General features: G+C 43.6%; 2 protein-coding genes across 10 annotated transcripts in view; both read right to left on the bottom strand.

Annotated features, from left to right (window-relative positions):
• Window positions 1-13,662, bottom strand: part of LOC137316085 (extracellular sulfatase Sulf-1-like) — a 441,788-nt gene that overhangs the window by 218,335 nt on the left and 209,791 nt on the right. The window lies entirely within an intron of this gene.
• spice1 (spindle and centriole associated protein 1) lies at window positions 5,519-11,611 on the bottom strand. The gene has a single exon (XM_067980322.1). It carries the CDS (start codon window positions 11,528-11,530, stop codon window positions 8,909-8,911), a length of 2,622 nt encoding a protein of 873 aa, XP_067836423.1. The 5' UTR covers window positions 11,531-11,611; the 3' UTR covers window positions 5,519-8,908.

The raw sequence follows: 13,662 nt of genomic DNA, 5'->3' as shown, positions 1-13,662 counted from the left end.
GGGGCAGCTCTCCCAATTTTGGCACAAGTCCCCAGATGTTAGTGAAGAGAACTTTGCAGGGTCGACTGGGCTTGGTTTGCCTTCGTCGTGTCCGGTGCCTAGTGGTCTGATGCCGGGTGGTCCGTACGGTTTTATTGTTATTGTGACTTTTTTTAGCGAGACTGTACAACTGAGTGGCTTGCTTGGCCATTTCAGAGAGCAATTAAGAGTCAACCACACTGCTGTGGGTCTGGAGTCACATATAGGCCAGACCAGGTGAGGACGGCAGGTTTCCTTCCCTAAAGGACATTGCTGTGAGCAAACTGGCCACTGCATTACAGCAGTGACCAGACTTCAAAAGTACTTCATTGGCTGTATGGGAGGTCATGGCTTTCCCTCCATCATAAGGGATTTCAGTGTTCAGATCCATATAAATGCGAATTCCTTCTCTTTCTTCCAAGCTTAATCTGCATTAGATCTTCGTTCTTATTGAAGAAAGATGAGAAAAACCAGAGCATCCTTTGCCCCTTCTCAATTCGGCCCTGAAGGGCAGTGGCGACTAAAAAGGGCATTCACCAGGAACTACCTCCCCCAAGTTCTTTGTTCTCCCAGTGTTCTGGGCAATATTTAAACTTCACTCAACACCTAAAACAGATGATCTGGTCATTTATTTGATTGCTGTTTGTGGGAGATTGCTGTGCGCAAATTGGCTGCTGCGTTTCTCTACATTATGTTAGTGACTACACTTCAAATAGTGCTTCATTGGCTGTAAAGCGGTTTGGGATGTTCTGAGGTCATGAAAGCTGCTATATAAATGCAAGTTCTTTCTTGCAGATGAAAATATTTTGTGATTTCTCCTCTTTGCTAGTTTTATTGGCAGCTATTTGCTGACGGATAATTCTTGATTGGAACTTGGAAAGGGAGAGGGAAGGTCCAGTTGTCATCGTCCATGTGGGGACTAATGAATAGCAAAGGGTGGAGGTCCTACTAAGAGAATTTTTTTTTTTATTCGTTCAAGGGATGTGGGCGTCCCTGGTGAGGCCGGCATTTATTGCCCATCCCTAATTGCCCTTGAGAAGGTGGTGGTGAGCCGCGTTCGTGAACCGCTGCAGTCCGTGTGGTGAAGGTTCTCCCACAGTGCTGTTAGGAAGGGAGTTCCAGGATTTTGACCCAGCAACAATGAAGGAACGGCGATATATTTCCAAGTCGGGATGGTGTGTGACTTGGAGGGGAACGTGCAGGTGGTGTTGTTTCCATGCGCCTGCTGCTCTTGTCCTTCTAGGTGGTAGAGGTCGCGGGTTTGGGAAGTGCTGTCGAAGAAGCCTTGGCGAGTTGCTGCAGTGCATCCTGTGGATGGTACACACTGCAGCCACAATGCACCGGTGGTGAAGGGAGTGAATGTTTTGGGTGGTGGATGGGGTGCCAATCAAACAGGCTGCTTTGTCCTGGATGGTATCGAGCTTCTTGAGTGTTGTTGGAGCTGCACTCATCCAGGCAAGTGGAGCGTATTCCATTACATTCCTGACTTGTGCCTTGTAGATGGTGGAAAGGCTTTGTGGAGTCAGGAGGTGAGTCACTCGCCACAGAATACCCAGCCTCTGACTTGCTCTTGTAGCCACAGTATTTATGTGGCTGGTCCAGTTAAGTTTCTGGTCAATGGTGACCCCCAGGATGTTGATGGTTGGGGATTCGGCGATGGTAATGTCGTTGAATGTAAAGGGGAGGTGGTTAGACTCTCTCTTGTTGGAGATGGTCATTGCCTGGCACAAATATTACTTGCCACTTATCAACCCAAGTCTGGATGTTGTCCAGGTCTTGCTGCATGCGGGCTCAGACTGCTTCATTATCTGAGGGGTTGCGAATGGAACTGAACATTATATCAAAAGTTAGGAACTAAATTAAAAAGCAGGACCTCATGGATGGTAATTTCTGGATTACTACCCAAGCCATGTGCTAATTGGCATAGGGATAAACAGATCAGGAAGGTGAATACATGGCTGAAAGGCTGGTGTAGGAAAGAAGGGTTACATTTCATGAGACACTGGCACCAGTACTGGGACAGGAAAGAGCTGTACAGTTGGGATAGGCTCCACTGAACCAGAATGGAACCAGTGTCCTACCAGAAAGGGTGAATAGGGCTGACAATAGGACTTTATTGACGGGGGAGGGATCTGGGGAAGAGAACATAAGTCTGAAGAAAGAGGAAATGCGAGTAAAGGTCAGATCAAGTTAAGGAATAAGGGTTATATTGGAGACTCGTAATACAATCAAGGAGAGTCAACATGGTTTTATGAAGGGGAAATCGTGTCTGACAAATTTATTAGAGTTCTTTGAGGAAGTAACGGGCAGGGTGGATAAAGGGGAACCAATGAATGCAGTATATTTGGATTTCCAAAAGGCATTCGATAAGGTACCACATAAAAGATTACTGCACAAGATAAGAGCTCATAGTGTTGGGGGTAATATACTGGCATGGATAGAGGATTGGCTAACTAACAGAAAATACAGAGTCAGGATAAAAGGGTCATTTTCAAAATGGCAATCTGTAACTAGTGGGGTGTCGCATGGCTCAGTGCTGGGGCCTCAACTATTTACAATATATATCAATGACTTGGATGAAGGAACAGAGTGTCTTGCCAAATTTGCTGATACAAAGATAGGTGGAAAAGCAAGTTGCAATGAGGACACAAAGTTTCTGCAAAGGAATATTAACAGGTTAAGCGAATGGGCAAAAATTTGGCAGATGAAATATAATATGGGAAAATGTGAAGTCATGCACTTAGGGAGGAAAAATAAAAAAGCAAAATATTATTTGAATGAAGAAATACTACAAAATGCTACGGTACAGAGGGATTATGGGTGTCCTCGTACATGAAACACAAAAAGTCAACATAAAGGTGCAGCAGGTAATCCGGAAGGCAAACAGAATATTGGCCTTTATTTCTAGGGGGATGGAGTATAAAAGCAGGCAAGTCATGCTACAACTGTACAGGGTGCTGGTGAGACCACACCTGGAGTACTGCGTACAGTTCTGGTGCCCTTATTTAAGGAAGGACATACTTGCATTGGAGGCAGTTCAGAGAAGGTTCACTAGGTTGATTCCGGGTCTGGAAGGGTTGCCTTTTGAGGAAAGATTGAACAGGTTGGGTCTAGACTCATTGGAGTTTAGAAGAATGAGAGCAGACCTTATTGAAACATACAAGATTCTGAGGGGACTCGATAGGGTAAATGCTGAGAGGATGTTACCCCTCATGGGGGAATCTTAAACTAGGGGACATAGTATCAGAATAAGGGGTCGCCCATTTAGGATGGAAATGAGGAGGTATTTCTTCTCCCAGAGGGTCGTGAATCTTTCGAATTCTTTACCCCAAAAAGCTGTGGAGGCTGATTCATTGAATACATTCAAGGCTGAGTTAGACACATTTTTGATCAGCAAGGGAATCAAAGGATATGGGGAAAAGGCGGGAAAGTGGAGTTGAGGTAAAAATCAGATCAGCCATGATCTCATTGAATGGCGGAGCAGGCTCGAGGGGCCGAATGGCCTACTCCTGCTCCTATCTGTTATGGTTTTATAGTAACATAAACGGTCAGGGAACGAATACGGTTATGGAACATATGTACAAAACGACTGTTAAAAACAAAGGGAGGGAAACGATTACTAAGAGCAAATTAAATTGCTTGTACAGCAATATGCACAGCATCTGAAACAAAATGGGGGAACTGGAGGCAATAATGCATAGCAAAGAGCCCGATGTGGTAGGGATAACTGAAACATGGACATGACTGGCAGTTAAATATTGCAGGATACAATGTATTTAGAAAGGATAGGGAAGGAAGGGGGTGGGGGGGGGGGTAGCTGTACTAATTAGAGACAACATAATGGCAATATAAAAAAGGGACACACATAACAGTAAGATAGAAACAGAATCCATATGGATTGAGACAAAGGATAAGAAGGGTGTGATCATGTTAATAGGTATATTCTACAGACTACCTAATAGTGGAAGGGAAATGGAGGATGAAATATGTGGACAAATCCATGTAATGAGTGAAAAAACATTGAATAATAACCATGGGAAATTTCAACTACCCCCAAATAAACTGGCAAGAGGAAGGGAAAGGAAAAAAGAGAATGGAGTTTTTACAGTGTATCCATGACTCCTTTCTTACCCAGTATGTGAGAAGCCCAACAGGAGAGGAAACACTGCTGGATCTAGTAATGGAAAATGAACCAGAACAGATAAGAGAAGTAAGCGTAGGGAATATCTAGGCAACAGCGATCATAACATAATAAGATTTAAAATAATGATTGAGAAAAACATAAGACAAAGGCCAAAGATTGGAAAAAATCTAATTTTGAGGGGATGAGAATGGAACTACGGCAGGTAAACTGGAAAAAGTGTTTTGACAAAGAAATAGAACAGCAGTGGATAATATTCAAAACGGTGATCAATAGAGTTCAGGAGAAATATATTCCTCTAAAAAGCAAGAACTAGCCAATAATGAAACACCATAGATGAATAAAGAGATAAGGGTAAAACTGAAACTAAAGAAAAAGGCATTCTCTAAGTACATAGATAATAGAGAGGATGACAAAAGGGAATACGAAGGACTGGCGGACAGCTAATTTTATTCCTATATTTAATAAGGGAGATAAAACAAAGTCCAGGGAACTATAGACCAGTTAGCTTAACATCAGTGATAGGAAAGATAATGGAATCTTTACTCAGATGTAATAGAAAGACATCTAGAGAACAAATATATAAAAGAATAGTCAGCACAGATTTCAGAAGGGAAAGTCTTGCTTGACCAACCTTATTGAATTCTTTGAAGAAGTAACAGAAAGAGTAGACAAGGGTAATGTAATAGATGTAATATATTTGGATTTTCAAAAGGCCTGCGATAAGGTACCGCATAGTAGACTCATGGCTAAGGTCAGAGCATGTGGAGTCAGGGGACAGGTTGCAGAACGGAAGCTGGCTACAAAACAGAAAAGAGAGTAGGGGTAGCAACTCAGACTGGCAAAAGGTGGGAAGTGGTGTTCCACAGGGATCGATGCTGGGACCACTGTTACAACCAATGATTTGGATTCGGGAATCGGAAGTACAATTTCAAAATTTGCCGATGACACCAAATTGGGGGGTGTAGTTAATATAAAGGAAGAATGCATCAAAATGCAAGAGGACGTTAATAAACTTGCAGAATGGGCATGTGATTGGCAAAGGTATTTCAATGTAGGTGTTAGGTGGTACATTTTGGGAGGAAGAATAAGGAGGCCACATACTGCTTGAATAATAAGTCTAAACGAGAGAGGAGCAAAGGGATCTAGGGGTGCACAAAAAGTAGCAACATGGGTTAATAAGGCTATAAAAAAGGCAAATCAAGCACTAGGGTTCATTTCTAGAGGATAGAATTGAAAAGCAAAGCAGTTAGGTTAAACTTGTGTGGGAGTATTGTGCACAGTTCTGGTCTTCATATTATAGAAAGGATATATAAGGATATAGAGCAGTTAATATACTAATTGGGTTTCCCCAAAGACTGCAAATAAGTCATTTATTATCTTGTCTCAGTAATTGATAATCACCTCATGCCCATTGTGTTGGAAGGTCTTTGACTCCTTTCTGGCTATGAACAGAGGGAGATAAAACACAAACACCAAAGCAAAGGCAGTCAGTCAGGTTTTTCGAAGGGAAAGCTGCAAGGCATTGGCCAAAACTAAGAGGATATAAATGCTGGAGGACAGTTAGAAGTCATCTTGTTTAAATGAAGATACCCCACTGTAGGGAAGCATGGCATGTTCCTTATCTTGTATTATTATGCAATATAAGTTGAATTAATTGAGTCCAACCTTAACTGCTGTTCTATATGTTCACATGGTGTGAAATAAAGCAGCTTTTTAATATTTGTTCTCAGAATGTGGAAGACACTGGTAAGGCCGCATTTATTGCCCATCACTGGTTGCCCTGAGAAGTGATGGTGGGCCTTCCCCTTGAACCACTATAGTCCTTGTGTTGATGGTGCTCCCACATTGATGGTAGGTAGGAAGTTCCAGTATATTGGCACAGTAATGAAGGAATGTTGATATATGTCCAAGTCAGGATAGTGACTTGGAGGAGATGGTATCCCCATGACATTGCCACTCTTGCCCTTCTTGGTGGTAGAGGTCGCAGGGGAGGGAAGTGCTGTTGAAGTACCTTTGTTCAGTTGCTGCAGTGCATACCATAGATTATACATACCGAATCACAGTGTGCCAGTGGCAGATATTCAATGTCAGTTTTGTTGATCAAGACAACTGTTCTAGATAGTATCCAACTTCTTGAGTGTCTATGCAGCTGCACCCATCCAGGCAAGTGGTGAGTGTTCCATTACATTCCTGACTTGAGCCTCATAGATGATGCAGAGGCTTCAAGGGGTCAGATGAGCCACTCGTTGTCACAGTATCCAGCCTCTGCCCTGCTCTTGTAGCCAGTGTTGATATGGTTGGTCCATTTCAGCTTCTGCTTAATGGTGACTTCCAAAATGTTGATGGTTGACAACTTGGCAATGGTGGTGCCATTGAACATCATAGGGAGATGACTGGGATTTATCTTATTTGAGATGTTCATTAGCTGGCACTTATGGGGCACAAATGTTACTTTTCACTTGTCAGCCTACGCCTGAACATTATCCAGGTCTTGTTGAAGGCTACTTCCTTATCGGAGCCATCGTGAATGCATCTGAACACTGAAATTATCAGCAAACTGCCCCACTCCTGACCTTACGATGGAGGGAATGTCATTGATCAAACAGCTGACATGACGACTGGCATTCGACAACCATAACCATCTTCCTTTGTGTAAAATATGACTCCAACAAATGAAGGATTTTTGTGACTCCTATTGGCTTTAGTTTTGCTAGGGCTCCTTGGTAGCATATTCAGTCCAATGCTGCCTTAATGTTGAGGGCACCTTCTCTCTGGCATCTATCTCTTGCATCATTTCTTGATCAAGGTTATGAAGAAGTCCTAGCAGAACCTGAACTGAGCGGCAGTGAGCAAGTGATTGGTAAATAGGTGTTGCTTGAAAGCACTATTGATGACTCCTTCCAGCACTTTACAGATTGGGAGGAGTTGATTGGTAAGTGGCCAGGTTAGATGCATTTTTTTTTTGTGGATAGGACATACCTGGGAAATCTGCCAGATTGTCAGGTAGATGTCAGTGAAACAGCTCGACTGTGGCAGTTGTTCCACAAGTTTTCAGCTCTACAATTGGGATATTGTCAGGAGCCTATCACCTTTTCTGTGTCCAATACACTTAGCTGTTTCTTAATTTCACATGGAGTGATTCGAATTGGCTGCACACTGCTATCTATGATAGTGGGAACCTCGGATGGAGGCTGAGTAGGATCATCCACTTGGCACTTTAGATGAAGACACTTTTAAAAACTTCAGTCTTATCGCTTGCAGTCAGGGATCCACCATGGTTGATGATGGGAACATTATTATAGCCTCTTCCTCCTGTTAATTGCCCAGTTGTTCTCGACTAGGTGTCGTAGTGAAACAGAGATTTGATATGACCCATTAGCTGTGGGACTCCTTACCTCTATTGTCTGGTGGGTCAGTACATACGCAATGATGGGAATGGAGGAATAGGATATGCTGCTAGTAGATATGATTGTGAGTACAACTATGTACGGTTGTTTCTTGACTAGTCTGTGGGTCAGCTCTCCCAACTGCAGCACCAGCCCAAAAATGTTGAACATGACTTTGCAGGGTTGACTGGGCTAATACATGACACCAGGCTACCTTCCCTAAAGGACGCTAGATGAACCAATTGGATTTTTACAATAAGCCAGTAGCTTCGTTATTTTTCTGGTGCAAGCCCACAAAATACCAAATTTATTGAATTCAATTTCACAACTTGCCATAGTGGGATCTGAACGCACAATTTCTAGGTTAGTAGTCCAATACCAGAACCACTTGACCTCCATCCTCAAAGGATTCGAGGCTATTACTGTCACACACCTGGGTGCTGCTATCATACAGGTATATACAAGGCCGTTTGAGCCAACTCTCAAGAAAGTAAGAGGCTCAGACTGCTTATGAGAACAACTGATAACACTGAATTCCTTTGATCTAAATACAACATAAAAAACATTTTATTTGTATTAAAATTGTGGATGTTTTATTGATGCAACTTAGATATAATTATATTGTAATGTATTCTTTCAGTTTAAATTTTCAATAAAAATACTTTAAATAGAATCTGCCGCTCTTAAGCATTGATGGCTGCTTGTGCCAGGTCAAAAATAGAAAACTGATTTATAGAACCTACAGAACACATTACAAAACGCAACCTCCTTCCACCCCCCCTCCCCCCAAAACAACTGATAAAGCACAACTGGGGATTTTGACTTTATGCAGTAATGTAAAACAGACAATAGTGAATCAGCAGCCTTTTTGTTTTACACCTCGATTTTTATTTCCATTGAAGTCAATAGAAATAAAATCAGGAGCGATGTGAAACAGGCTGCCAATTCACTACCCCGCCCATAAAAAATTAAAACTGCTCAATTAGAAAACCACAGAGCAGACAAGGAAACCCAAGCCATTTTCATCCCATCACAACAACTTCATTAAAACTTATATTTTGTCTCCGTGGATCAATAATCATCAACACAATTGTTGACAATAATGGAAGATATCCAACCACTTCGGGGCTCAGTGAAATTTGAAATTACATTTTATCCATTCGAAATAATGCAAAGCAAAAAAGGAATAAAATACAACATGTGAAAGCTCAAACAAAAAGACAAAATTCTGGAAACACACGTCAGTCAGATTCTGTGGGGAGAACAGACAAGTTGACATTTCTGGTGCCAACCCTTCAAAACTGCATTTTTTCTCTGTTTCAGATTTCCAGCATCTGCAGTTCATGTTATATCATTAGAATCACAAGGTATGTGCAGACAGGGCAAACCAACCACCTTCTTTCAATCTTTCTGGCTTCATTCTTTGAGTAACAGGTGTCCTATTCCCATCACCTTTGTCCAGGTGTAGTGAGGAGCTAGCTGTACTAGCATTATCTGTAGATCGACTTCTGTTTATTTTGCTGGTAGGGGAAGGTGTGGTGCCTGTGGAAGAGTCCAATCCATTGGGCAGAGGGATCAACACTTCCAGTGTTCTGTTGCTGGTTCCTGTCCATATACCCTCAGGTGGAATAGGAGAAATGGGTGGTGAGGCAAAATCACCTGAAACTTGTCTATGCTGTTCAATCAAGTTCAAAAGTTTGCCACGTGCTTCAGCACTCTGTTGGTTGAGCTCAGTGATCCTTTGCTGAAGACTTTCAGAAGTGCTGGGAATGGTCTTTTCAATCAGTGGTGCAGGATTAGGTAATTTACCTATTTTGAGCTGATCAAGATGGGCTCTGAGAGCAGAATTCTGCAACTGTAATTCAGCAATTTGAGATAACATCGCTTCCTGTTTAAACCACTTGTCCAAAGAAAGATCTCGACTGCCTTCAGCTTCCACCTTGCTCTCCATTGTTCTCAGAACGCATGTTGCTGTGTCATCAACAACTCCTGGTTGTTGCACTGGGTGCATTTGAGGCAAATTAGTTACAGGCGAAGTGAGAATCAAGTTATGACCTTCATTAGTATCCCAAAACTTACACTGCTGGGCAAGATCCTGGTGATCTTGCAGCTGGTTTTGGTTTTGTGTTGCCAAGTATTCCGCAAAGTATTTTTCTCCTTGGAGTACAACTGGCGACACCAAAGCTTCCTTATGAATTTGAGAGGGAGGAGCATAATTTGATTCCAGATATACCTCATTATTAGGCAGAGGGCTTTCTTGAAACAACTTAACTGTAGTTTGTGATCCAGTAGCTACTTGACTGTTCCTCTGTCTTGGGGGAGAAAGCAACACAGCAGGGCTAAATAGATGCTCAGGTAAACTTTGACCTCTTCTAGCTTTTTCTAACAGATTTCCATTGTGCTGATATGCAGAGGGCTGCTTTTTCATCAGGCTTTCTAAAAGCTCTTCTTCAATATTTGGTGCAGCCCTTAAAATAGGTGCATTTACTTTATCTTGTTTGGTAGGATAAGCACAAGTATGTAAACTCCCTTGTTCCTCTGCTGTCTCCCTAATTTCACAAGCATCAATTTTGTGTCTTGGCTTTGATTTATTTCTTTCTGCTTCTGTAGATCCATGCAACATTTGTTTCAGCACAAACAGCTCTTCATCTGTTTTGTTCATATACTGATGTAGGTTAGCCTGTACAGAAAGAACTTCCTCTTGTATCGTCAGAAATTCTGCTGTCAGTGCATCAATCAGTGCTTGTTGTTCCTTGGATTTTTCTAGAAGCTGCTGCTGGTTCTCTTTCTCCTGCCACTGCTGAATTTCATTCTCTTTTAGATAGTGGGTCAGTCTGCTTATCAAGTTGACCAAAGAGACGGTGAAACCTGTTAGACTGTGACCTCTCTGTGGCAACCAGCCCGTGACCTCACGCCCTGTCTGGCGTTCATATTCCACCATCTCCTGGTCAATATTCTCAATCATTTCCTGCAGTACCTCCAGGCTGAGCTGCCTGTCCTCTTGCCTACTGTCTTCCATTCTTTTGGTAGGCATATTGCAATTTTTGCCTGTTGAAATGCCCATTTTTGAGTTCCTTGAACTCGGGTGAAGTACTTGTCGAATTATCTTTGTGGTTTCTGATTGGGATGAGCCATCCGGTTCTGTATCGTTTTCAGCTCTACTTTCCACTCTTGACTTCACCCTCTTGATTGCAGTAGTTGCATTTAAACCTGTGTGGATCACTGAGGCACAATCTGGCGTACAGGGAGTCTTTAAACCCAAGGACTGGTTCGGTGATGTATAGGACCGTTGTGCTGTGGACTGTGATGTGCGCTCAGGAGTTCTCGGTTGCTTCCTCTCCTGTAAGTGACCGTTGCTGTCAATGTTGGACTGACAGTCCATGGCCACAGAACGGTCTGCTTCTTCCTGACTCTCCTCTGACAGTTTACGGTATGAGTTTCCATCCTCGGTTTCATTCAGCGCCTGGGAGTCCATGACCGATTCACTGAGGACGGACAGCTGCGTGGGCCGGTCGCATCTCTGCGCTATTAGCTGTGCGGAAGAAGCCTTCTCGAGGTCGGGAGCCACCGTCACGTTGGGAAAGCCGGCCTGCCGCCGCGGGGCATCGCCGAACAGATCCCTGACCACAGCCAGTGCCCGGTCAGACCTCGTCAACACTTCCCGCAACTGCCACTGGTCGAGCAGCACCTCGGCCATCACCGCACGCTCTTGCCCCCGCTCAGTGCACCGCCTCCGCCTGCTGCTGCTGCCGCCGCCGCCCGCGGCCTGCTGCCGGAGCTCCCACTGAGCCGCCGCCCGGTTCTTGGAGACGCGGTTCTCGCGGCGCCGAGCGAGCTCCTCCGGGCCGGCCCGGTGAACGCTCAGGTCGCTGATCGTGCTGTCCCACTCCCGTTTCAGAGGCAGGGCCGGGGCTGCCTTCTTTTTGCGGCTCTTCCCCCCTACCTGTGAGCGGGCGGAGCGGTTAAATCGGACGAACGACATCTTCGGCTCGCGAGCAGCCTGGAGCGCCCGGGACCGCGCGCCTGCGCGTCACCCTCCTCCCCCCACCGGCGTCACCAACCGCCCGCCGATCGAACGCTCGCGCCGCCGAGCCCGCGCTCCCGCCACCTCCACATCCGGGTCTGTCCGCAATCTACTTTTTTTACTTGTAAACAATTTTACAACACCAAGTTATAGTCCAGCAATTTTATTTTAAATTCACAAGCTTTCGGAGGCTTCCTCCTTCCTCAGGTGAACGATGTGAACATTTTTTTACACACGCGCGGGGCGGGGGGGGGGGGTTGAGTCGGAGAGAGTGCAGATCCCTGCCAGTCTCATGTGGTACTTAATTAACAATCTTCAGTGAGGGGAGCAATAAAGAGACTTAATGGGGGAACGCTTTATGTTTGAATCAGGGATTTATACTTAAATAATAATGCTGGAAACTCTCAGCAATTCAGGCAGCATCTGTAGAAGAACAAAGTTTCAAGTCTTATGACCCTTGGTCAGCAGTGAAAGGTCACGACCTCAAAGGTTAACTTTTGTTCTTTCTTCCACAGATTTTGCCTGACCTGCTGAGAGTTTCCAGCATTTTCTGTTTTTATTTCAGATTTCCAGCATTTGCAGTATTTCCATTTTATACTTAAATATTCTGTTGGGCTCCAAGATTCAGTACTATGGGAGTGGATGCAAAGTGATTTATACTACTAGTAAATCACATGGTATTGCTCAGGGTCAATTGATGAATATAAGTTTAATGTAAGATGACAAGAGTTGGGTAAGAGCCACCTAGTGATATAGAATCATAGAATGGTTACAGCACAGAAGGAGGCCATTTGGCCCGTCGAGCCCATGCCGGCTCTCTGCAAGAGCCTGAACTACATAGTCAGGTTGATAAAGCAACATTGAGTGAGAAATGTTGACTGCAATTTACAATATTAAAATGTTAATACAAAAGCATAACCAAAATTGTAAGAAAGTAAGAGTTGTGGACAAAAAAAATGACCATGTCTTGATACAATGACATAAATAGGAAGTAGTCTAGTAAATTATAATTCTATTCCACAGGATTGAACAGAATGTAGCTAGAATGCATTGCTATTAAGTATCAAAAGTTTGTTAGTACATTGAGTTACATATGACACGATTCAGGACTATTTTGATATAAGCTGACATTAATGTTGAGCTAGGCAAGTTAACCCCCTCCCCCTTCCCACACCTAGATTAAACAGGGGTGATGGGTCCTAGTAACAAATCTAGGTGAACAGATTCCTGACTCCACAGGAAGTGAAAGCATGTACACTTAATAACAAGGTAGGAGGGAGATGCAAGTGACGAGCCGTTGTATCAGACAATCAACAGTGCTGCTTTGAGTTGTTCCCTACACAAAGGCTGGTACTAACGAGTACCATGGATAATTATATCCACAGCAGAACATTTGCAGAATGTTTTTCCAAATTTCTCAGCTCTTCTGAAAATAGTGGCTTATGATGAGATAAACGTTCCACCAACCATCTAGTACCTTGCCCAAGTAGTCATTCTCCATCTGTGACTATAGGCAGTGTATCAGCAGGCTATTCAATTACGGAGCATCAGGCAATTACGGAGCATCATAGCTAAGTTCAATTCTGTCCTCGCCCAGTGACCACGCTTGTGCATTTTCGAGCAGGGAAGGGGTTCACAGGGCAACAGTCAGGAATTGTAATCTTGTTGTTTTCCCTCCCTAACTTGGGGACACTAAGGCCAACTGTAACATCCCCATTGCTATCCCAACTGAGATCACTAACTTGGCACAAAGCAGGGATTGAAGCTGGATCCTTTCTAGCTCAGTAAGAAAAAAATTGGAATTATACAGCAACTTTTATGTCCTTAGGACTTCCCAAAGCCCTTCACAGCCAGTGGATTACTATTGAAGTGCAATCACTGTAAGCAAATGCAGCAGTCAATTTGTGTACTGCAAGGTCCCACAGACAGATTATTGACCAATTAGTCTGCTTTGGTTGAGGGATGAATATTGGCCAAGATACTGAGAGTACACTTTGCTTTTCTTTGAATAGTATCATGGGATCTTTCAGGTCCATATGTACAAGCAGAAGGACCTGTGTTTAATATCTCATCGAAAAGATTGCTAGATT

The sequence above is a fragment of the Heptranchias perlo genome, chromosome 3 (genome assembly GCF_035084215.1).
Source record: "Heptranchias perlo isolate sHepPer1 chromosome 3, sHepPer1.hap1, whole genome shotgun sequence".
In the NCBI taxonomy this organism is placed as follows: Eukaryota; Metazoa; Chordata; class Chondrichthyes; order Hexanchiformes; family Hexanchidae; genus Heptranchias; species Heptranchias perlo.
Note: the sequence above shows the minus strand (reverse complement) of the source record. Positions and strands in the feature narration are given on the sequence as shown.

Coding starts and splice junctions, on each gene's coding strand:
- spice1 (XM_067980322.1), bottom strand. CDS start 11,530: ATGTCGTTCGTCCGATTTAACCGCTCCGCCCGCTCACAGGTAGGGGGG.